The sequence below is a fragment of the Neoarius graeffei genome, chromosome 4 (genome assembly GCF_027579695.1).
Source record: "Neoarius graeffei isolate fNeoGra1 chromosome 4, fNeoGra1.pri, whole genome shotgun sequence".
NCBI lineage: Eukaryota > Metazoa > Chordata > Actinopteri > Siluriformes > Ariidae > Neoarius > Neoarius graeffei.
Window position 1 is genome coordinate 8513517 of NC_083572.1, and position 26328 is coordinate 8539844.

General features: G+C 42.9%; 1 protein-coding gene across 2 annotated transcripts in view; it reads left to right on the plus strand.

Annotated features, from left to right (window-relative positions):
* Nucleotides 1-26328, plus strand: part of septin10 (septin 10) — a 36226-nt gene that overhangs the window by 270 nt on the left and 9628 nt on the right. For both annotated transcript variants that reach the window (XM_060918799.1, XM_060918798.1), the window contains exons 2-5: nt 8195-8309; nt 12267-12462; nt 14558-14744; nt 18733-18894. In XM_060918799.1, the coding sequence (XP_060774782.1) occupies nt 8195-8309; nt 12267-12462; nt 14558-14744; nt 18733-18894 (660 nt within the window). The remainder of the gene's footprint in view (nt 1-8194; nt 8310-12266; nt 12463-14557; nt 14745-18732; nt 18895-26328) is intronic.

Genomic DNA, 26328 nt, shown 5'->3' on the forward strand with positions numbered 1-26328 from the left:
AAAACCTGACTGACTTTATGGTCCCTAATTATAAAAGTGCGCGACATCGGGAGCAAATTAATAGCGTTTACGCCTTGTGTAATACACTACATGGCCAACAGGGACCTAAATACACGTTTAAGCCACACAGCAGTCTTTTGTGTCTAGTCTGAAGTTTCATTTAAAGTTATGACTTTAGGATTTTTTTTTCTCCCTGAAGTAATACAGAACAAGACGGTTTTATTTTATTTATGACTGTTCACCTTTCCTTCCTTCCTCCAGATCTGTTCTAAACCTGTTTTTTTTTATATTTTTCAAGATGGTTTTACTTTTTCACTTTTTTTCTGCCAAAAAAGTACGCTTTTTTTTTTTTTGGATGACTCAACCTGTACTAATCTTATATTCATCCAATTAAATGCTCCCGAGAACGTATGTCCCGCCCCTGGGGGGTGTGACTTGTTCCCACATACCGTTCACTTTGACTAAAATAGCTTGGCGGATTAACATTCGGAGTTTCAACAGGCTTTAGAATTCGTTAAATCTTGCTGTGATAAATGGGTTTTTAAAATTTCTGAAAGTAAATCCTCTGTGGTTTTATTCCATAAAGGTAAAAAATATATAAAATTGATGTATAGTGGTAAACTTAATGAAAAAACTGTCAATTTTTTAGGCCTTTATTTTGACTCCAAACTTACACGGAAAACTCACGTTGATTGATTTATCTCATAACTAAATGTCGTAAAAGAACAAATGTTTGTAAAGTTATATGTGGCAGCAAGTGAGGTATTGACAAAAAACAACGATCGTTCTCTATAAACCTCTAATTCTATCGTGTCTTTATTATGGCTGTGAAGTTTATGATACTGCAAGTATTTCTAGGAAAAGAAAATTAGATGTTATTCAAAATCAATGCCTTAGAATCCGCCCCGGCGCTCTCAAGTGTACTCCTATCTCTGTTTCGGAGATAGACTGCTCTGTTGTGCCTTTGGATCTAAGAAGAGAATTCAAACTCAAAGTGCAATCAAATTTAGATCTTTTGAAGATCTCATCTCGTTATCTCTAGCCGCTTTACACGTTCAACTCCAATACGATCAACACTTGCGTGTATTTACTGACGGTTCAGAAAAAGATCTCGATTGTGTGTCTGGTATCGTAATTCCAAGTCTAAACGTTCGAAAAGATTATAAAATCTCAAACGGTACTATCTTTAGAGCTGAGTTAATAGCAATTACAAAGGCTTTAGAACTTCTCGTTGATAAATCTCTCCATCGAAGTGCGACATTTTCTGACTCCTTGCCGTCCTTCAAAAAATTCAAAAGGAAGATAACGATATAGAATCATTAGGTTTCCGATATCTCGCGTATCAGTCTAAGCGTATGGGTGGTAAGGTTGTTTTTTGTTGGATTCCAGCTCATGTGGGTATTATAGGAAATGAAATGGCTGATAAATTGGCCAAAAGATCAGTAAATAAAACCTATTATGGCATTCGTTACCCTTTTACCACTGCCGATAAAACGTATCAAAGATGTTGTTATTTTTACAAGACGGATGGGATAACTCTCGAGCCGGTAGATTCTTCTACCAACTAGAACCAAATATTACAACACGTACCGCGTATTGTGACAGAAACAAACGAAGGATAATTACGAGACTCTGATTTGAAAAACGGCTACTTAACGATACGCTATTTCTTTAAAAAAAAAACTCCAATGTATAACTTGTGGTGTAAAAGAAAACGTTATACGCTTGCTTCTAGGTTGCATCAAATATCCAAACTTTCATGATAAAATTATTCAAAAAATGAGAAACAATTAGAAATTAATATTAAATTTACTGCAACATGAAGAATTTTATGATGACGTTTCTAGGTTTATTATTGGAAAAGAAATAAAAATTAAATTTTAGAAAAAAGAAATTCGTATTTAACGCGTGCGCTTGGTCACGATACGAGAACTAGCAGTTCCGAGACTTATAGGACGCCAAATCACTTCGAGCGGGAGCGTCCCTAAAGAAGCTCGAGTCGAGTCAACGTTTGGAGTTTGTTAATTTCGTGACGGTTGGATTTTGTGTTTTGTGACCGGTGCTTTTCGGACAAGCGATTTTACTAGCTTGTCACCGTTTACTGCCGGAACGTCGCTACCTCGAGTTAACTGAGAGTGCGATTCAGGGGTTTCTTCTCGAGTTATCACGTAGTGTAATATTTTAATGTGGTCATACGGGATAACTCCAAAAACGCGTGAGAAATCGTCCGCGGTCGAAAAAACGGCTCTCGTTCAGTCGACTCCTTGCTTTTCTCCGTGTTCGGCTAGCTCGCTAATATATCGCGACCTTCATTTAAGCCAAGGTCGCGCGTAGCCGGTCGATCCGCGAGAACCGCGGCCAGGGCTAGCGTGGCCGTCCTGGCAGGTTTCGGAGGCGACACGGCGTGTAAATTTGGGCGGAATAAATACGCGACAGAAGCCGCGGTAGCTGCGACGAAAGGCGTAGGTAAAACCGACGGCGGCGGCGACTTATAACGGCCTTACTGTGGCGCGTACGTTTTTCGCCCCGATGAAACGTGCCACGCCCCCCGTGCAAACTTTTCACTTTCGTCAAAACGTCGTCCCATGAACATTTTGAGCTCGACGGTTGCGACGGAACGCTACGGTGACCCCAGGTAGCCCACGCGAAACTTTCCGGGGACGGAAGCCACACCCTCCCGGTTGCCGAGGTAGCTCTCGCATATTCGGACGGAAGGGCCCGGAACGCGTGCCGGTCGACTCCCGGAAGGCCCGAAATCGTCTACCGCGAAACGATTCTGGCTACACGAGACCAAAGTGTCGGATTCGTCGCGGGTGCGGCGTATCTCAAACGCCTACCGGCTATTGCGTAAATCGGTCGAGCGCTGTAACGTGGCGTAAAAAAGACTTCTTGTTTCAAACCGTTTTGTTGGGACTATGAATTCTTGGTTGCTGAAATGCATTTCATTCCATTCCTGATTTTCCCTCCCTCGAGGGGGAAAAAAAAGGGTCACCCTATCTCTGGAATGCAGGGATAAGCACGTTGTCCTCCCAAATGTTGACGAGTCTCAGAGCGCTGTGGTGTGTATAATGGCATGCTTATCAAAACGCAAGCAAACGGGAAACATTTTTCTTTTTTTAAAAAAGCTTGGCCCCTGAGAATTATTTTTCCCCTTGTTCCCATATATGTAGAAAATGCACACGTTCGCGCGCCCTTAGGACGAAATTAAAACGACCTATAGGTTTCAGAGATGTCGCTTTGTTAACGACAAGTAACAAAAATGGCAAGCGTCTGTCGTTTTCGTCCTGACGTGTCTGTTATAACTCTGTCTGATGGGCTGAGTTCGGGCTGGCGAGCCGCAGTTTTAGCAACGACATGATGAGTGACGTTCAGATTTTTTTTTTAAAATTATTATTTTTCTTAGAAAAAAAATTCATGAGTATCTATTACGTTCATGGAACCTTGCAAAAAATCCTAAAGCTCTACTACTAATGTTTGGCCGTCTGGGCTAAACTTTGCATGCGCTCTAAGCGTCACCTGTTGTTTTTTCTCACCGGATTGGGTTGAAATTTCTACTGAACATCCATGAAACCCAGAGAGTAATTTACAAACGTATTCATGTAAACAGTTGTTGCTAAATGTTTTACAGGAAACAAATTTGTAAAAATAATTTTTTTTTTAACCAAACAAATTTAATTTTCAAAAATTAATATATCCGCTAGCTTTCGCTTTCTCACGAGCAAATCTTTTTTTGATTCTGAGTAGTGTTAACGTACAAGGGTACTTCAAAAAAGTTCTCGGCCTCGCCCGGAAACGAGGGGCGTGACTCCTGTTTCGGGGCGTAACCATAAAGCTTTTTATCAGTGTCCGCAAAGAAGTGATCGCAGAAAAAAGGAGAGGAAAGAAAACTTTGAGCCGGTGCGCTGTCGCTCCAGGACGACGCGTCTGTCCACACAGCGGGGGCAGAATCAGCCGAACGGGGCTTTGAACCGTTGCCCCGTGCACCTTCCTCACCCGCCCTGGCACCGTCTGACTTTGACACGTTTCCCAAACTGAAATCCCGCTCACGCGGTGGCTGTTTTCAGAGCTGTGATTAAGGAACCCGTGCTGTCGAGGAGGATCCGGAGGCTCGAGACGTGACCGCCTTCCGCGAAGGGGCGGTGAAACGCGAACGTCAGCGGACCGAGCGCGTCTAGGTTAAAGGAGACCACGATTTCTCCGGTGACGTTTTCCGGGTGAAGCCGAGAAAGTTTTGAAGTTCCCTCGTAGTTCTGTCGTATCTAGAAGCTATCTGATCCCGTGTTTAAAAAAAAAAAAAATAGCTTTGGAGCTGAAAAACAGACTCTCTTTAAGATGGTTTGATGGCATATTTTCCCAAGAAGGGTTACTTTAATTTCCTTGAAACATTTTTTATGGGAAAATGTTGTTTGTTGCAGACGTGTAAAAATTTAAAGATGTTATGTTACTCTTTTGTTTTTTATATATATATATATATATATATATATATGTATGTATATATGGATGAAAATGGGCGGCACGGTGGTGTAGTGGTTAGCGCTGTCGCCTCACAGCAAGAAGGTCCTGGGTTCGAGCCCCGTGGCCGGCGAGGGCCTTTCTATGCGGAGTTTGCATGTTCTCCCCGTGTCCGCGTGGGTTTGCTCCGGTTTCCCCCACAGTCCAAAGACATGCAGGTTAGGTTAACTGGTGACTCTAAATTGACCGTAGGTGTGAATGGTTGTCTGTGTCTATGTGTCAGCCCTGTGATGACCTGGCGACTTGTCCAGGGTGTACCCCGCCTTTCGCCCATAGTCAGCTGGGATAGGCTCCAGCTTGCCTGCGACCCTGTAGAAGGATAAAGCGGCTAGAGATAATGAGATGGATGAAAATCTGCTAATGGGTAATAATATGTAACAAATCATGTCAATTCATATTCTTTTATTGAAAAATTAAACTACATCATATTAAACTTTTTATTAAACATATTAACAATTGAAAAGATAATCACACTGGATTTTCAAAAAAATCATCTGCGAAGTTATCAAATCTACGCTTGTGCATGTTATTTTTTGACGGAAAAAAATGAAGTATTTTTAGGTTTTTTCTCCTTATTTTACAAAACTCCATGCATATAAGAATGAAATAATCAGGTTTTTACAATACTTAATGGAAAATATCAAAGATCTTTCCAGAAAATGAGAATATAATTATTCAAGAAACAGGTGAAAAGATTCACGACCAAGAGCCAAGGTGATAACTTTTCTGTTATCACTTATGAACCGACATAACACAAGAATTCATTGTGAAGAAATCCTCATAACATAACAGTAGTAACTTACTATTAACATTAAGGATTGGAAACAGGACTCTGTGGAACAATACAATATTAAACACGTGGGTTAGTATACTTATGCATGTTACTTTTGATGGACATAAATTATCAAAGATAAATTCATTGAAATGTACTCTAATTGCACTATAAGATCTGACTAGGGAAAGGGGAATATGAATATTTAAGTAACAGGAGAAATCTAAGACTAAAATTATATAGTAAAATTCATAAATGAAGACTACAACATGAGTATTGCACACAGCCGGAACTGTCTGATAGTAATATGCATGCACCATAAAGTAATAAATGAGACTTAAAATTTGGATTACAGCCATGGAAACATATTTCTGGGCCATCAATCTCTTCCTTTTTCCAACAAGTCCACTTAAAGCTCTCTGACTCCAGAAGGAGACCTGTCTGACATGGTGACAAGTACACCCAAAACAAACTAGACTGTTAGATAGGCCCCCCTAGAACCGGAGAATTGGACGGCTGCAAGTAGACAGGTTGGAAAAGGGAAGAGCCTTATGGCCCAGAAACATTTTTCACAATAGTAGAACAAGTACAAAATTAATATAATCTAACTCTCTACATGTAAATCGAATACTCAAACAAAATTTAGAGAGAGTGAAAAACACCTAGTGTATAGTATGTATCATCCCACAGGAAAAGTTCATCGTGGGTAATCTCTGCCCTGAGAATGCGCAGTCATGACGTCAAAATATAACGTGCATAAGAAATGTCCGTCAGATTGTAACGTGTGACTTCCTGCTTCCGTCAGGGACCAACACATTCCACACGATCGTTCACCCTCCCGGCAAATTCTTTCAGTTGCACTGGCGTCAATTTTTGTTTACGTCCATTATGAAGTATTTCAGCCAGTTCCCCGATCGCTACGGTTCATTTTTAGTGAGTGAAGAATAAATCTATACTTGCGTGCGTTACGTATTATGCACGTTAGCTTTCTTGACAGACTGCAAACACACGCTGCTCAGGCGGCCATTTTCTCCATCTTCTCGGAAAGCGATGATGTCATCAAAACTTGTGGTAGTGTGGATTTCCTGGAGGTTTGTGTATCATGCGGTGCTATGCCGGTCGGAGATATACGATACAGTCTTGTGTACGTTATTTTCTGACAGACAGCGATGTATTTTGAAAACAGGCAGATTCCAAGGCGAGAATTAATTATAAATCAATTGGTGCTTTTATATTAAAGTGATTGATTACATATATTGTTCTATATTAATGTTTTTAGTTGGAATATTCTTATTCACAAGTTGATGTTGACTTCTGACGGACACAGTAACGTGCATAAGGGTCTTTTTTTAAAATGATTTTTTCGTGTTTAGAAAATGTGCAGGCCCATTGTATGTGGTTTTTTAAACACTTCAGTAAACCTGTTTTATGGAGTGTAGTTGATTTAATTCCGACAATAAGTCGTATAGCAATCAAACCTTGTCGAAGTTGGTTAGTCAGAACTGTTACGGTCGGGTGTCTAAAATTCACCAACTTCAAAAATTAATTCATGATTTTATTGGGAAAATATAGCTTGTGATATCTGAAGTTGTCAACATTATTTCTTAGAGCAATATTATTTTATTTAAACCAAAAAATATCCAATTTATGTTTAAAATAGTGGATGGAGATGATTTTTTATGTGTGTCTCACCATTATTACCCATTAGCAAATTTTGACTCGTATATATTCTGTTAGGTGATTTTTATTCCGTAGGTAGGTGTTTGTATTCTATTGACTGAACGGTTTGGTATCACTGTGCGATTGCGACTGAGGCTGTTTTTCGTCGGGTTCAGGAAATTTGCAAGTTACGGCTCGGTTTGTTACATACTAGACGATGCTGTCTCGGTTCGTGCGTCTGGACAAGATATTAGTCTTGGGTCGTTAGCTCTGTCCACACACTTTCAGAGGTTTTTTTTTTTAAATGCAGGACCAAATAACTTGTAGATATGATCAAGTTACATTACTACACTGATTTGCAATTTGGTTGCAAGAAATGTAACGCAAGTTGTTTTACGTACACCGCATCTACGAATACGCGTTGGTAAAAGAGTCCGGTTGCTAAACCGGCCTGCCCACAGTCCAGACCCGCATCCTACCCAAAACGCGTTGCGTTATGAAGCCCAAAATATAACAAAGGAGACTTGCGAGCAGCTTAAATGGTACAAGAATGGGACAACGTTCCACTTTCCAAACTGCAGCACTCTGTCCCCTCAGTTCCAAAACGCTTAGTGTGTTAAAAGAAGAGACGATTCACTACAGTAGTAAACATGCCCTGATACCTTTTTTTTTTTTTAAATTAAGTTTTTTTTTTTTTTTGTTTGTTTTTAAATGTGTTGCTGACATCAACTTCAAAATGAGCATATTTAAAAAAAATTCTCAGGTTCTACAGTTATGTTGTCTTTGTACTATTTTTAATGAAATGTAGCATTTCCATTATTTGCAACGCATTCTGTTATTTACGGTTTACACAGCGTCCCAGCTTTTTTTGGAAACTGGGTTATATGCGCGCACGCATTTTTCAGTTTTTGTTTTCCTCCCTATTTAACTTTATGAGGCATACCGTGTTTGAACTGCGTTACTTTCTTTTAAGGGTGTTGTCTTTTATGGACCGCGTCCCAAACGTAATCCAAAAAAACACAGTGGTTAAGATTTCCAGGTCTCGTCTTTATTTTTAGGTGTCTTTTTGCCTACGCGGCTGTCGATTTATGCTTTCCTCTGTTTACGCTTTCCTTCGTGTCCTTTCATCAAGACGAAGAGGGAAAAGTGGGAATAAACTTTTTCTAACTGTTCTTGCTTTTTATAAATGTTTTAGTATCACTAATTGTATTATATGCATCAATATAACATTTAATATTTTTGTTTTAACAGGAAAGAAACGCTCGTCCTTTGTCCCTGTCCGGTCACGTCGGCTTCGACAGCTTACCGGATCAGCTGGTCAATAAATCCACCGGTCAGGGCTTCTGCTTCAACATCCTCTGCATAGGTGAGACTCTTTTCTGCGTGTCCTGAATTTTCTTTTTTTTAAAAGGGAAGCGGTGGAGAAAAGAACCGTGAGTTTTTGCCTCGCCTTTCCACTCGGACCTTCTCCTGTCCCCTGAAACTCCATTGCGACGTTTTACTATCGATGCATCCTTTGATTATGTCTAACTCTGTATACCGAACGATGTGCTCTCGTACGGTTTGCAATTCAGTTTTAGATGTCCGGCAAGGCAAGTTTATTTATATAGCGCATTTCATACACAGTGGCAGTTCAATGTGCTTTACAGAGGTAAAAGCAAAACAGCAAACAATAGAAAATAAAATTACGTAAAATAAAGGGGGAAGAAGAGAGAAAAAAATAAGAATTAAACAGTAGTAGAAATAAAATAATAAAATGAAGTAAAAGTTCAGTAAAAAACAGCAGAATAGAATAAAAGTTAAGTAAAGTTTAAAACATGTAAAGATGATATTTATCAGTTAGCAGAAAGCATCTGAAAACAGCCTGGTCTTTAATCTAGATTTGAAGCTGCCAACAGCAGGAGCATTTTTGATGTCCTCTGGGAGTTGGTTCCATAGCTGCACTGCATAGTAGCTAAAAGCTGCTTCACCACACTTTGCTTTAACAACAGGTTTTACCAGTAAATTTTGCTGCTGCGATCTGGTAGATCTGATTGGGTTAGGCCGCTGCAACATATCAGAGAGGTAATTGGGCCCTGTACCATTTAGAGATTTGTACACCAGCAGCAATTCTGTAGCTTACTGGAAGCCAGTGAAGGGACCTTAGAATTGGAGTAATGTGCTCTCTTCTTTTTGTTCGTGTGAGAACCCTAGCCGCTGCATTTTGACCCAGCTGAAGTCGTTTGATGGTCTTTTTTGGCAGGCCTGTGAAAAGGCCATTGCAGTAATCAACCCTACTAGAGATGAAGGCATGTATAAGTTTTTCCAGATCATTTTTTGACATAAGTCCTCCTAGTTTGGAAATGTTTTTTAGGTGATAAAATGCCGATTTAGTGATTGCTTTCATGTGACTGTCAACGTTTAGCTCGCTGTCAATGAAAACACCAAGATTTTTAAAGGTCCCATGGCATGAAATTTTCACTTTCTGAGGTTTTTTAACGTTAAAATGAGTTCCTCTGACCTTCTTAAGTCACCCCAGTGGCTAGAAATTTCATAATGTGTAAACCAAACTATGCCCAACATTTGAGAATGGCGCGTCAAAACGGCGCGTTGATAAACTCTTCCCTTGCCTGCGTCAGCAAGGGAGATGATCCCCACGCCCCCCTCTCTGGATTCCCACACACTGTATGGATTGCCCGCCCAGCTCAAAAGTTGCCACCAAACATGGAAGTTGCGCTGTACATGGATGTGACAACACAGAAAGGAGTCTGTTTTTACTGCCGACGGGAGAGCCCCTGAAGACGCAGTGGCTTAATTTTATTTACTCCGATAACACGCCGTCGAGTCTACCTAAGACGGTGTATGTTTGTCAGAAGCATTTTCCTGATGAATGTTTCCACAACTTGGGACAGTACAGGGCAGGTTTTGCACATCAACCGTCACTGAAGCCTGGGTCCGTACCAAGCATCCCTGCCGCATCAGCCACAAACACCGAACAAGTAAGTGTATAACTGTTAAGTCGTTTTGCCGTGTTTTAAAATCGGTGCCACGTTAGCCTTGCAATGGCTACATTAGCTGTGCAGCTAACCGCTTCCTGCAGTTAGCCAGGTACTCTGTGCTACAAAACCAAAAAGCATGCAGCATGCTCTGTTATAATAGCCAATCAAAACGGTTTTTACAAAGACACCCACATCCTTTTTTTTTTTTTTTAAGTCGCTCGTTCGTTTTATTTTTGTTTGTTCAGTAAAAACCCAAACATTTGTTGAATTTATTTTATTTCCTCGCGTCGCACCTTAATGACATCAGCGACATATTTTTCCCTTCGCGGTTTGTTCCTTCTCTCTCGCCATAGTAAGACATCCGCTTGTTCTGACCCACTGGAGGTAGCGTCACAGTGCTGTTAGCCAGTCAGAGGTAACACGTTTACATGTCATGAATATTAATGATAAGACCCGCCCCCACCCTCTACCCTTCCCCGCCTCCTGCTTCTCATTAGCAAAACGACGCACTGGGAAAAGCGCTGAAATGGGGCTTTCTCCCAGGAGGCTATATCTACGTGCCGAGGGTTCATTTCGAGAAAGGCTGCGGATATAACATCCGGAAACCTCCACGAGCCCGTTTAAAGCATCAACAAACCACCATGCCATGGGACCTTTAACCATATCTTTTGTTTTAATCCCCTTTGTGTCAAGAATAGTGGTAATCCTGAGTCTTTCATCTTTTTTCCCCAAATAGAATTACTTCTGTTTTATCTGTGTTCAGCTGAAGAAAATTGTGACATCCAGTTGTTGATTTGGTCGATACACTGGTAGAGACATTCAAGGGGGGCATAATCATTAGGTGATGGAGCAAAATAAATTTGGGTGTCATCTGCATAGCAGTGATACAAAATTGAGTTGTTCTTGATAATTTGTCCAAGTGGGAGCATATAAATGTTGAATAGTAATGGTCCAAGGATCGACCCCTGGGGGACACCACAGGTCAAGGACATTGATGTTGAGGTACAATTTCCCATGGTAACAAAGAAGCTTCTATCTTTTAAGTATGATTTTAACCAATTGATAACTTTACCAGTCAACCCAACTCAGTGTTCAAGTCGATATAGCAGTATGTTGTGATCAACGGTATCAAAAGTTGCACTGAGGTCCAGTAACACCAGGACCGATGTTTTGCCTGCATCGGTATTAAGACGGATGTAATTTATAACTTTAATCAGCGCTGTTTCAGTGCTATGATTGGCACGAAATCCTGACTGAAAGTTATCAAAACAGCTGTTTGATATCAAGAAGGCAGTTAATTGATTGAAGACAATTTTTTCAAGGATTTTCCCGATGAATGGTAGATTTGATATTGGCCTGTAGTTGTTCAATACTGAAGGATCCAGATTATTCTTTTTAAGTAGGGGCTTTACAACGGCTTTTTTCAGGGACACAGGAAAAATACCAGTCTCTAGGGATGTATTTATGATCTGAAGCACATCTGTAATTATAAGGTGAAGAACAGACTTAAAAACGTTGGTGGGCAGAATGTCCAATTCAGATGTTGAGGAACTGAGATTTTGTACAGTTTTTTTTCAAGAGTCTCGTAATCAATCAAACAAAATTCTGACATTGTGTTGAAATTGTCTGTCTGTGTCACTGGTGATTGCAGCTTTTCAGTTATTTGCAACTGAGATATATTATGAGCAATATTCTGCCGTATTTTATCAATTTTCCCTTTGAAGAAGGATGCAAACTCATTGCATTTATTAACTGAGAGAAGTTCAGGTGCTAATTGTGGTGGGGGATTAGTTAGCTTCTCGACTGTTGAAAATAGCACACGGGCATTGTTCATATTCCTGTTGATGATAATGTTGGAGAAGAAAGACTGTCTTGCTTTATCAAGTTCATAATTATATTTACAAAGCATCTCTATGGATTTGATAATGGATGTGAAGTTTAGATTTGCGCCATTTTCTTTCAGTCTTCCTACATTTCTCTCTCTAGCAATTTAACAGCTGGGTATTGCTTCCATGGTTCTTTCTGCTTGTCATTGACTCTTTTGATTTTGAATGGAGAATATCATCCATAATTTGGGTCATATTTAAATTAAAAATTTCCAGTAAGTCGTCTACAGAGTCTGACATTTTAGTTGAGATCCGAGAGAGAGCTTGCTCAAAGAGAATGCATGTGTTGTCGTTTATGACTCTCCTACCCATAGTCGTTGAGCTGTTCTGAATGTGAGGGGACATGGAAACATCAGAGAAAACACAGAAATTATCAGATAACACTTGGGGAAAAAAAAAAACCCTCCTCCCTCGAGCATTATTCTTTGTAACCGAGACACGTACGTATTTTGTCTACAGGTGAGACGGGTATCGGGAAGTCCACGTTGATGGACACGCTGTTCAACACCAACTTTGAGAACTTCGAGTCGTCTCACTTCGAGCCCCGCGTCAAGCTCCGTGCCCAGACGTACGACCTGCAGGAAAGCAACGTGCGTCTCAAGCTCACCATCGTCAACACTGTGGGGTTTGGAGACCAGATGAACAAACAAGACAGGTGAGGGGGACGGTCGGTAAGACGTTTATACGAACGGGTCAGACGAAAACGTAGTCGGTCAAGTGAAAACGCACGACGCGGGCAAAAGTTTGCGGACACCTGACCCAGCGCTCGAAACTAACGGTGTCCCGACGTCCCGGGGACCATAAAAAATGTCATCGGGACACAAAATTATCATATCTGGGACAATCCCGGGACAATGGAAAAAAATAGATCTAGAAAAAAAGTTCTACATTAATATTATTTACAAAGCCGTAACACATACGTAGACATTCACCTAATTTGTCAATTTTAATTTTAAAACGTTAACAGCGAAAAATACATAGTAGCTACACTTTCGATGCACCTGCATCCGTAGGCTACAGAGCAGCGCATTCTGTTCTAGAATCTTCGGCCGGAGTCCGCATTATATGGACTTGGAATGGAATTGCTACCGCACACGCTGCGCCGACTCTCGCCAGAACAAAAATGCTTAAGTGGTTGAAGCGGACCGACCGCGGGGAAGAAACTGAAAGCCCAGACATAACGTCTCCGGGACCTTCAGGATCCAAAGTGTCATCGCCTGGTCTGCAGGCAACGCTAGCAACTGAATGAACTTAATGAACACTGTTAGACACGTTATAAAATACAACAGGAATGATGTGGATGATATTGACGGAAGATACCGTTCAACAGAATAAGTGAGTTTTCTTGGTGTCTTTCTAGTTCAGAAAGTTTAGTCAGTCAGCAGCACAACTAGGCTAGGACCTGGCACTATGTTGATGTTGCTAACATTTGCACCCACGTTTCGGCAGCGAAAGTTCATAAAATGGATAACGGAAAGTTCATAAAAATGGATAACGGTAATGGTGAAAATTATAAGTTGGCCTTATAAGTGCCAACAGATATTCAAGGTATAAGTAGATGAAATGAACATAAAAGGGGTCTTATTTTCAACTAAAGTGTACTGCAGATGTAGGGAGTTGAAACATTTTCTGAATGAGCTAGTTGGCCCCTTTAAATAAACGGGTATCTATTCATACAGTGAGATCGCCAAAGTTTAATAAACTGAAAATGCAATAACTGTAATTTTGAAGTAGATGATGTATAGGACATGTGTCGCTTGTGTCTTGTGACTTATTGTAAAAATGATATAAAGGGTTCAAAATCGCATAGTTACAAATATAATAGTAACTTCATATGATAATATTAACCACTGGTTATTTCAGAGAGGAAAAAAATGGGGACACTATTGCTTCCATTCGGGACAATACAACACAGAATTCGGGACCACTGGGGGACACAAAGAAAAAAAAAGTTAATTTCGAGCCCTGACCTGACCGTCGCATCCTCGTCAAACGTCCCGTTCTGGATTTTTTGTTCTCCGCTCCCTCGGGACGGGTTTTCCACGGATTTCAGGGCGTGGCCGCGGGGACTCGTGATCATTCGGCTCCGAGAGCGTCGGCGAGATCGGACGTTTGGGTTCCGGAGAAGGGTAAATTGTAAAACTTTAACAGATGAAGATATTTTCGACAAATACGCGCTACCGCGTACTACGCGCGTCAGTAAAAGAGCACGGGCGCTAAACTGGCCCGCTCGCGGTCCGGAACCATCTCCCACCGAAAACGTTCGGTGCGTCTCGAGCCAGAAACGTCATCGGCGACCCCTCGCTACAGACCGTTCCGGCCCCCGGAAAGAGGTTCTGCAGCGTCGGGTGCGGGACCGCCAGGTTCCGTGACTACTTTTCCCCCGGGTCGCCGGACTGCTGCACTCTAAACTTTTTATTTATAACTCGAACGTTCCTTATTCCGCAGGTCACTTTATACTATTGTGCTTTATTATATTTTTTGCTGCTGCGTAATTTAACACGCTTCATATTTATTTCTGCGCCGAGCCAAACCGCGACGAAATTTCGTTCGGCGTATGCTCGTCGAGCACCGGAAGATGACAAAAGTCGTCTAAGCCTAACGAAAGAGACCCCGAAACTTCGAGCGGCCGAACGTCAGGTGTCCGTGTACTTTTTCTCTTCTAGCGTCGACGGGGAATAATTATTTGTAAGCGGATTTCTTGAAAGTTCTGTTCGCTCCCCGATTTAACGGAAAATTCGGTTTTCCAGTTACCAGCACGTGGTGGACTACATCGACACGCAGTTCGAGTCCTACCTCCAAGAAGAACTGAAGATCAAGCGCTCGCTCCACAACTACCACGACTCGCGCATCCACGCCTGCCTGTACTTCATCGCCCCGTCTGGGCATTCGCTGAAATCCCTCGACCTCGTCACCATGAAGAAACTGGACAGCAAGGTTGGTGCCGAATACGTTTTAATTAAACGGATACGGAGTTCTAGACTTTAAAAAAAAAAAAAAAGCGATACTACTGAACGTCCTTTATGCGCAAACACTCGGTACGGTTTGTCTTTGCTCTTCTACGCGTGTACGTCGAAACGATTTTACGATCCCGCACTCTTCCGAGGTCACCCGGAAGACGATCTGGGTCTCGGAGTTTTTCCTCGCCGCTTTCGACTTTGGCTTGCCGATTAAGGATCTAAATCCCCACCCGTCGTTACGGGCCGTAGCGTACCCCCGGTCTGGACCGTACCCGGGGTCAAAGCGGCCTAGGCCGGATTATACCCCGGGCACGTTACGGCCTAGGCCGATTCGTGCTCCGGGGTACGTCGTGGCCTTGGCCGATTCGTACCCCTCGGGCCAAATTACACCCCCGCGATATCGGTAGCGTCGGAAGAAATGCGCAAGAATTACTTAATTTTTCAATGTTTCGTCGGGCAAGTTAAGCGAGAAAGCTAACTGACCTAAATCTTAACGCGTAGACTATTACTTCGAACAGAAAAACTTTAATCGCTAAAAATATTAAACTTCTTCTTCAAAGATTGCCGCCACGCTCGTCAGTAGCGTTTACGCGTTAAAATAAAAGCACGTATCCAAAACGTCACATTCGATTATAATCGACCGTAACTTTCAATTAATTCGACTCTTCCGAATATAATAAAACTCGTAACGAACCGAAACTCCAACTTGTAAGACTGGCAAGTTCTAGCTACGATACAAACGCTCAAAGTTAAACGCCGACGTTGAAACGATCGTGCTCGTTTTTGAGATAAAGAGCGCGTCCTGTCGTCGACTGTGGATCGAAGCTCGCGGGACGAGTCGACCGATCCGTGGAGTCGCTGACTTTTTGGCGGATGATGACGTCGCCCTAGTAGAATTAGACTTTCCTAACTGTAATTTACAAAGATTTCAGTTTACGAACGACGACGCACACGCAAAATGAAAACCTTTAATCGCTCGGGAACCCGTTCGGTTTCCTCCGGGTTAAAAAGCGAGCGCGCGTATACGTACCGTGTAAATACGATCGAATCCTCTTTACGCAGAGGGGTACGTTCTGGCCCGGAGGGGTACAGTCTGGCGTAGGCCGTTTTACACCTCTGGTATAGTTTGGCCGAGGACGGTTTATCCCCCGGGGTGTGCTCCGGCCTGGGCCAAACTCTCATCTCATTATCTCTAGCCGCTTTATCCTTCTACAGGGTCGCAGGCAAGCTGGAGCCTATCCCAGCTGACTATGGGCGAAAGGCGGGGTACACCCTGGACAAGTCGCCAGGTCATCACAGGGCTGACACATAGACACAGACAACCATTCACACTCACATTCACACCTACGGTCAATTTAGAGTCACCAGTTAACCTAACCTGCATGTCTTTGGACTGTGGGGGAAACCGGAGCACCCGGAGGAAACCCACGCGGACACGGGGAGAACATGCAAACTCCACACAGAAAGGCCCTCGCCGGCCCCGGGGCTCGAACCCAGGACCTTCTTGCTGTGAGGCGACAGCGCTAACCACTACACCACCGTGCCGCCCTGGGCCAAACTCTACCCGAGTTTAATCTGGGTAGGGGTTCCTGCTACACCAGATCTAAATTCGCACTCTTTTTGCCATTCTACGTAATACTTTTATTTAGAAAGAGATTTTTTTTTTTTTTTGACCCTCCTCACTCTAGTTCTAAATGTAATCGGGTCCGTCGAGAGTAACGTGCGTAAAGATCCGTCGCTCGTGTTCTTAAGTCTCAAAAACGCTCAGAAACGCCTAACGACGTTGACGAAATGGGAAAATGCTGAAGCGGGCTTTGTTCTGGGAAGTTGTTTCTCCTCGAACGCTGGCAGCGGGACCGAAGTAGCGTCGGTATCGTGGCGCGTGGCTCTCTGAGCCGTTCGAGAGGGTGACTTTTTTTTTTTTTTCTTTCTTTCTTTGCAAAGGTTTTGTGCGCGAACTGTTGTGGTTTAGGCGATCTAAACCCTGCGACTACATTACGAAACGGTAACTTTTCACGTTTGGCTTTTCGATTGGTGGTGGGGGGAACGAAGCTGCTGACATTACTTTTGCGGTGGACGAATATGCGTCGGTGTTGTACGATTTCAGTAGTTCGTGTAGTGTCGTTTGGAGTAAAGGTGGATTTGTGTTTCGTGTCTGTTTTGGAAACACTTTGCCTGTCATGCAAAATCGCTCGGTCTCGGTCTTCTAAAAACTTGCAAAGAATTATTAGGAAGAGCGAGCAAACCACAGAAACTAGTTATGTGTTAAAGCTAGACGGCCTTTCGATTACCTAAAATCGGTGAAATTTAGTTCCCTTTGAAATTTGGTTATTGTGATATGTTTACTTCTGTAATCTTTTATTTAAAAAAAAAAACAGGACATTCTGTGGCTGGGAAGTTATTTAATTTGAGGGGATTCCTGAGCAAACAGCGTGCGTGAGATCGCTTGCGTCGAGCAGGCGGAGGAAGTAGGCGTGCGCAGGTTTTACCATCGGCTGCTTCTTTCTCTTCTTTAAAGTGCATATCACGGGTAAATTCAGGAGCGAGATCAATGTAATTCTCCTATTTTATATTCAACTTTGGTCAAATATCTGTAACATTCTGCATTTTATGCCATTTTTTTTACCTTGCACAAGACCAGAAAAATTCAGTCGAAATCTAGCCGTTTGAGGCGAATCGGTCCGCCTCTGAAAAAACTCGGCGTTTGCATTTCCCGGCAAACATGGATTTTCGTGACGTCGCATGCGGGACACCTCCCTCTGAATCTTACATCAGCGCCGGTTTGTTTACAAGAAAACGGCCTGGTGGTTTTCTGCAAATTTCTTTAACGTTATCGCGTAATTATTAAAATGGTTAAGAGATGTATCGTAGGAGGGTGTAGCAACACCAATCTCGATGGGATTAGTACTCATCGTTTCCCAAAAGACCGGACAACGAGAGAGAAATGGGAGCGCTTGGTCTACACAGGCTGTGCACTGAAACCGTGCAAAGCTCGCGCAGCCTGCTGGCGCTTCTGCAGATAACGTCACGAATCTGGCTCCAGACTCCCTTGGGATTTTTCCAGACGTGTTTATTTTTTCTGCTGTAGACAGACGGCCTTGTGCAAAATTACACTTCTGGATAAGTGTGTAAAGGAACATACTTTCATATAAAAAAAAGAAATTGATCCAGGGTATGCACTTTAAGGTTTTACGGCGGCTGGCGTACGGTATCGTATCGCCGTCGTCTACAGGTTTACCTTTGACCGTGCGCTGACGGTTCCGTCGTTCTGTCGCTAAACAAATAGCCGATCGCTCCGAGGCGCTCGCCGAGTGCCGATAATTATTAGTTAGGTCCTGCGTTTCCTTTCCTTCGCGACACGACGTCTTTTCTTCTCGCTTTCTTTCCGTTACCGTAGTCGGTCTTTCACGTTTTGTTCGCGTCCTCCGTCGTTCTCGCTCGTTTCAAATTTGTATATCTCTCGATGCCTTGCACGAACAGGGAAAGCCCACCACGTGATACCATGACGTAGTATCTTGAATTGGGTCGTGGTGAAGCAGGAAAAAATAGCAGAGAATTTCGAGCCACGTGGCCCTAATTTAATTAATTGTTCTTATTTAACAACGCGTACGTAAGCCTGTTTGAATCACGGGAGCAAACCGATCGCTCTTATAGTTAAGCGAGATCAAACGGTTTTAAGTTCAAGTAATATAATGAAGCGGAGGTGCGCGTTTTAGTAACCTAATGGACTCGCGTTACAGTTTCAAACGATACGATAAAAACGATGAGATTTGCCCCACCTTAGTGGGGGGCGTCGTCTGTCGTTTCGAACGCCGGCGTACCCTTACCGATCGAGGCTAGAGTAACTCGGATACGCTCGAGCTCGCCGAATTTTTGTCGTCGCTCGGTTTGGCGGATTTCACCACGGCGCGTACTCGTAGTCTGACAGCCGTGCCTGATTGTGTGCGCGTGCGTTGTTTTTAAAGGTGAACATAATCCCGGTTATCGCCAAAGCGGACACCATCTCTAAAAGCGAGCTGCACAAGTTTAAGATTAAGATCATGAGCGAGCTGGTGAGCAACGGAGTGCAGATCTATCAGTTCCCCACCGACGACGAGACCGTCTCCAAGATCAACGGCGCCATGAACGTGAGTATACGCCACTTTTTTTTTTTTTTCCCCCCAAAATATCTTTATTGGTAAAAATAAAAATGACGATGAAACTGCAGTACAGATTTACCAAATACTTTTCTCATTTGTTTTTTTTATTTTATTTTTTGGGCTGTTGTTGTTAATGTTTCCTTTATCTAGTTGTCTGTTCTTGGAAAAAAATCAACAAATTAATCCCAACATTGACACGTCCCACTCTGGCCGAGGCAGAAATCACAAACGTGGAATTTTTTTTTTTTAAATGTATATCTTTATTATTAATTATGCATCATATCTTATTCACACATACAACATTTTTTTACATTTATCCCCCCCTTCAAGAGAACCTCGCCCTCCAAGGTTGAACATTCAGCACAGCATAGTCGGTCACAATCATGGTAGATTATCATATGGCAATAGTAATGACAATAATTAAGAATAATCTTATGTCTGAGTTCAGGTGATATCTGAAGGCGATGGAGTAACTTAAATTGTGATTCCTTTGCTCTATTACATACGGATATGTTGTTAGCATGCTCCCATACATCCGCCTCCGTAGCTTCGTCTATTACCACCCCGAGGTCCTGGGCCCGTGTTTGTATAATTGTATCGTTAGCCTTATTGTACTTATAAAAGGCCTCATAGTAGGGCTGTGCGATATGGGGGAAAAAATGAATATCCCGATACATTTTCTCCATTTCACGATATACGATATATATCTCGATATATTTAAATCTCCTCTAAAGGACCCCATGAAATCTAACTTTTACTCTTTACTGTTTTCACTACAATCCCTGCAGATTAAATAACATTCTTGGTTAACTTTACAGGTTGTTTTCAACAACACATTTTAAATTGTCATGTTAGTGATTAATCACAATTGAATTGAAATAAGACTATTTTTATTCAACAAAGATGTGGCACAAACTGCAAAAACAATCTTGAAAATATAACAAAGGGGCAATACAATACAGAGCTGCTCAGAACTCGAATCAATAAAGTGCAAGCTCAACAATGAGAGAGACATTTAGCCTAAATAAGAAAAGTGCTCATTCATTAAATTATTTTAAAAAATAGATCTCCAAGCTATTAACCTGACTACTGAGAACCACTGGAACATTCACAATAGAGAGAGAGAGAGAGTGAGGGAGAGAAGAGAGAGATCTGCAAAACATCATTTTTCTCTTTGCACACTTTTGAACTGAATGTTTTCTGGCTCTGCCTCTCAGATGTGTACAATTCCGGCTGCTGCCTTTCGTGATGACAGGTTTTTTTTTGCACATTTTACAAATTGGCATTTGCTGTTCCACGTCTTCCTCGCAATATCCAAAAAAATGCCAGATGACTGACCCCTTACTAGTTCTTTTAGGAACCAATTCGTCCGCTTCCATTTTTAATTTGTCGCTGAAATTGACAGAGCTTACACGGTAGCCTATGCAGCACCAGCGATCGCACGAACTGAGTCAGCGCTGTAAACCGAAACTAGGAAATCTTCCCGCCGGCAGTGTTGCCAGATACTGCTGATGTTTTCCAGCCCAAAATATGTTCAAAACGCACTTAAAACCGCCCAATCTGGCAACACAACCGAAACTAGAAAATCTTCCCGGAAGTTCCTTTCAGCACCGAGATATCGCCCGGGATTGGTTGGCGAGTGCGTGACGTTATTGTTTTCTTTACCCTTAGGCAGCCTCTCACATTACTGCCTGAGGGACAGGGAGAAAACCACCGGGAAATGTTTTAAACAAACACGAAATGAATGCAAGTCAGAAGATGACCATGAAATACTCGATAGTTACAATATAATAATTTTATGTATCGCACACAGAATTTTCGGTGATGTATCGAGTATATTCGATATATCGCACAGCCCTACCTCATAGCATCGCCTTACTATAGCCTTATCGCTATGTATTTTGTATAGTCGTTGCTCAGTCGGTGACATTTCCAGAGTAAATTTATGCCGAATTGGATTCCGTATAAAGCTTTTGACTTGTAGGAACCTAAGAAAACGTGTGTGTGTGTGATATAAATTGTATTTCGATCTTACTTGGTCAAATGACATCATTCTGTCCCCTTCAAATAAGTCTTTCAAAGTTGTAATACCAGCACTTTCCCACAGAGCAAACCCATTATCTGTCATGCCTGGGAGAAAATCTGTATTTCTTTGTATTGGAGTAATTGGAGATAAAACATCAGTTCTTTTTTTTCCCACTTCTTAATCGTGTCCCAAGCTTTTAGTGTGTATTTAACAATGAAATTACCATCTGCAACCTCTAGTTTATTCCGATTCAGGATAAATGGGAGACTAGCTAATTGTAACAGTTTACCTAAATTATATGCTTTGATATCGAGCCAAACGGAGTCCGAGTCATTCCTTACCCGATCTACTAGATATCGAAATTGGGAAGCCACTCGATACAGTCTAATGTTGGGAATTGCCAATCTTCCCTGACCGGATGGCAATTGCAATTTTGCTGAGTTAAGTCGTGGTCTTTTGCAGTTCCGTATAAATGATCTAAACCAATCATTCACCGTCTTGATGATATTATTATTTAGTAGGACTGGAATCATTTTAAATTTGTAGAGCAGCCGTGGTAAAATATTCATCTTATTCAAAGAGATTCTTCCCAGCATCGAAAGTGGTAAAGAAGACCATCTCTCTAGGTCATCGTGGATGTGTTTAAGCAGAGGCTGAAAATTTGCTTTAAACATCCTTTGCAGCAGAGGAGTAATAAATAGATCTAGATAAAGAAAACCTTCTGTTGCCCATCTGAAGGGTGACAAGCCGGGGGAAGGGAGTGGAGCACCTGACCCAATGGCATGGCCTCTGACTTCCTGAAATTTATTTTGTAACCAGAAAACTCATTAACAGTAAGGACTGACCTAATAGATATTTCTGGTTGAGTGATAAACAATAGAACATCATCAGCATACAAGGAAATCTTATGTCGTCTGTGATTAATCGATATACCATGAACAGTAGAGTGGGTTCTAATGGCTTCTGCCAGCGGCTCGATTGCGATCGCAAACAGCAGAGGTGATAAGGGGCACCCTTGGCGCGTGCCCCTCCCCAGAGCAAAGTAGGGAGAGCATTTACCATTTGTGATAACAGCCCCTAGTGGATTACGACAAAGCAACTTGACCCATTCAATAAAATCTTTACCTAAATCAAATTCCTTGAGTGTGAAAAACAAAAAAAAAAATCCCATTCTATACGGTCGAACGCTTTTTCTGCATCCAATGCCACTACCGTACCCTTAAGATTATTTTGCTGACACACAGCTGAATAATGTTGAGTAACCTTCTAACATTATTACAAGAGTTCCTTCCAGTAATAAACCCTGTCTGGTCATTATTAATGATAAACGGAAGGATTTTCTCTAGTCTTAAGGCTAGTATTTTCGATGAAATCTAAATTTAGTAGACCGATAGGTCGGTAGGATGAACACGCATCCGCTGGTTTATCCTTCTTAAGAATCGGGCTAACGTTCGCTTCTGTAAGTGTTTTGGGAAGAGCTCTCTTCTCAAAGGAGCGATTAAACATGGCAAGTAAAGGCTTCACCAACAACTGCTTAAAACGTTTATAAAAATCTGAGCGAAAGCCATCAGGACCCGGAGCCTTTCCCGATTGTAAAACACCAACTGCTTCAGCTACTTCTTCCAGTGTTATAGGTTTATTCAATACTGTCTTTTGTTGGTCATTAGGCTTGGGCAGATTGGAGAAAAAGCCCTCTGTAAGTCTAGAAACCCCTGCTGGCTGCTCACTCATATATAACTTTCCATAAAATTCTGTAAAAACCTTATTTATGCCATTGTTATCCAGTTTCACCTGCCCAGAGACATCTTTAACTGAAGATATGTTCTGAGAGTCAGGTCTATTCTTCACCAGGCTGGCTAAATACTTGCTGGATTTGTTACCAAATTCATATAATTTCTGCCTTGCGAATCTTATACTCTGCTCTGCCTTCTGAGTGAGCAGCGAGTTGAGCGTTGCGGTCAGAGTTGCTTTAAGATTAGTATCGATAGCGTTCTGGTTATATGCCCTCTCGCACTCGGATAGCTGTAGCTCTAGTTTCTGTCGCTCTTCTCGACGCTTTCGTTTTGTGCTTTTTTTTTTCATAAGATGTAATCAAACCCCGTGAATAAGCCTTACGCGTCTCCCGTAAAATAGAAGGAGATACATCAGGTGTGTTGTTACACGAAAAGAATATCTGAAACTCAGTCTGAAAGAAAGATATGAAATTCGGGTCATTCAGCAGATGATTATTAAACCGCCATTTACTCGATCGTTGCCGAGCCTCTCCACGTGAGAACTTTAAGTAAACCGGGGCATGGTCCGATATCGTAATGCAACATTGTTTTAGGGACAAACGAGTAGTCTCTTCTAGAGCTACTTTTATGCACTCCAGAGAAGAATGTGAATTCTTTGTTGTTTGGATTTAACGCTCGCCACACATCCAAATAGCCTCACATCCATCGGCTGTTGCTCGTGCCCGTTTAGTAGGGTTAGTTTCTTCAGCAGGTAACTTATCAACGCGAGGGTCTAATATGCAATTTAAGTCACCGCCAGCAATCGACTGAGCACAGTCCAACTCCGCTAATTCTGAGAAAGCTTTTGTTATGAGATCAGGACCTGGTAGGGCACAAACATTTAAAATAGAAATATTTTCGCCAAACAGGCGTCCCTTTATTGCAACATATCTTCAGTACAGGATTCTAGCATAAAAGAAAGCCGTTTGTTAATAAGGATGCAAACTCCTCTGCTATTGGACGTAAAAGAGGAAAAAAATATTTGTCCCACCCATTCCCGTTTAAGTTTTTCATGTTCTATGTCTTTTTAGGTGTGTTTCCTGAAGTAGTGCTATGTCAACCCCTTCTTTTTTTTTTTTTAGATATGCCTATTTTTTTCCTTTTCACAGGATGATGTATGCCTCTAATAATCCATGTACATACATTAAGTACAGAATTAGTCATGGTAGTTGTAAGGAATTAAATAGAGCGAGGATCGGTTGTTGCCTTAAGTCTGTATGTATTATACTATCCATAATCTAATTCCCTCCATGTGCCATACCTTGTGACCAGAAAGAGAGAAAACAACAGAGAAAAAAAAACTCAAATTGCTGCGCTGTCTTCCATAACCCAAGAATAAACCTCTGAACACAACTATATACACACAGTATATATACATGAACAAATAGACTAATGGAACTCAAGATAAAGAGAAGGGTGGAGACCTCAACTTCAGAAGAGGAACCCTTGCTAGGCCCTCTGAACCTTACTATGACGTTCCTGAGTCCGCAAGATCGAGCGCAATCAATTATTTAATCGGCCCTACGTCCACTAAGCTGATGTTCCACCATCACTTGTATTTGTCACACAGAGTATCGCACAAAAAGAACAGGGATATCTCAGTCATATAATATGAGTAGTTGGTATCCATACCATCAGAAAGTAAATAATATAAAGTCACAGGAAAAAAAAAATTGTGCTACCACCTGGTGGTGACAACAGGAGACGCACGATCCGTATGACGGGACCCGTCAATCAAATGCTGCTACCTTCGGCCAGCGTCCGGCCATTTCCGGTCCATCTCGGCCATGTCCGACATCCGCCGGCTCCCGTCCGACATCTTCACTTAAGACCGGCAAAGCGCAATTATTTACGGCTGCGTGCCGTGCCGGCCCCGTTTCTAAGATGAACTTACTCTTCCGTCCGGTACGGCGCCTTCACCACCCAGCGTGTTTGTATATGCCGTAGCTTCTTCGGGCTCGGTAAAGAACTCCAGAGAAGTGGAAAGTCCAGCCCCTCTCGAGGAGCTGGGTTCCAGAGCCCAAGCTATGCGTGGAGGCGAGCCCGACTATCTCTAGCCGTTACCTCTCAACCTCCCGCACAAGCTCAGGCTCCTTCCCCCCCAGCGAAGTGACATTCCATGTCCCAACAGCCAGCCGCTGTGTCCGGGGATCAGGTCGTCGAGGCCCCTGCCTTCGACTGCCACCCAATCCACATTGCACCAAACCCCTACTGCTACCTCTGTGGGTGGTGAACCCACAGGAGGTCGGGCCCACGTCACCTCTTCGGGCTGAGCCCGGCCGGGCCCCATGGGCAAAGGCCCGGCCACCAAGCGCTCGCATACGAGCCCCAACCCCGGGCCTGGCTCCAGGGTGGGGCCCCGGCTGCGTCCTACCGGGCGACGTCACGGTCCTGGATTTTTTTCTCCATAGGGGGTTTTTGGTGAACTGCTCTTGGTCTGGCCTGTCACCTAGGACCTGTCTGCCTTGGGAAACCCTACCAGGGGCATAATGCCCCCGACAACATAGCTCCTAGGATCATTCAAGCACACAAACCCCTCCACCACAATAAGGTGGCAGTTCTAGGAGGGGTGGTCTAGTGACATCAGCTAAATTCTACAAGTGTTTTTATCGAATTAGGCCGAGTTAGGCATCGGTATCGGGATGTTTTTGCATCGACAAAGCGGGAGCTCGCACCGAACGCTGCTACTCGGTCCGCATCACCGGAAGTCTCCCCGAACGTGGATGTTTAACAAACCGGCATCTAATCCGGCAGGACCCGCAACTCATTAAAATACGAAATAAAGGATCGCCACTTGGAAAAGAAGTTATGGGTACACCCTCTCATTGCGTATTTAGTTTTTTCAAGTTCGAGAGAGAACACGGTGTCCTTAAGCCACTGAGACACGGGGGGGTTAGAAGACTTCCACCGGAGGAGGCGGCGGCGTTCGGCTATCGAAGAGGTGAAATTAATAACTTCTCGTCGATCGGAATCGAATAGCCTCGGGTCGACGGGAGTTCCAAAAACGGCAATAAAAAGACAGGGTCGTACGTCAATTCCCATTACGGTGGACATTATATCGAAATGACCGGACCGATAATCGTGTAGGCGAGGGCAAAAGAAAAACGTACGACACTGTGAATTTGAAGGACGGTCACATTTGTCCCGTACCTCGGGGAAAACGCGAGATAACCTCAGTTTAGAAAAACGCACCCCGCGTATCACTTCAAACCGAATAAGTGCCGAACGCGCACGGGACGAGACGGTGCCCGACCCGCTCGCCGCTCCGTTCCACAGGTCATCGTCGATTTGAAGACCTATCTCCTCCTCCCACGCAGCCTTAATTTTCAAGTCGGAGCGATCGCCGAGGCCCGGCGTACGGTTATATAACGCTGAAATAAACCCCCTACTCGGCGTCTTGAGAGTAAGCGAGTCTTCCCAAGATTGCTGGGGGGGGGGGGTAGAGAGGGGAAAGAAGAGAAACGTTTCGAGACAAAGTGTCTAATTTGAAAATACCGAAACGGGTGGTTTGCGGGTAATCCGTACGACGATGACAAATTGGGAAAGCTATCCAAAATACCGTCGGAACACGTATCCCGGAAACGACGGATACCTTTTTTATGCCGTACCGAAAAAGCAGAATCT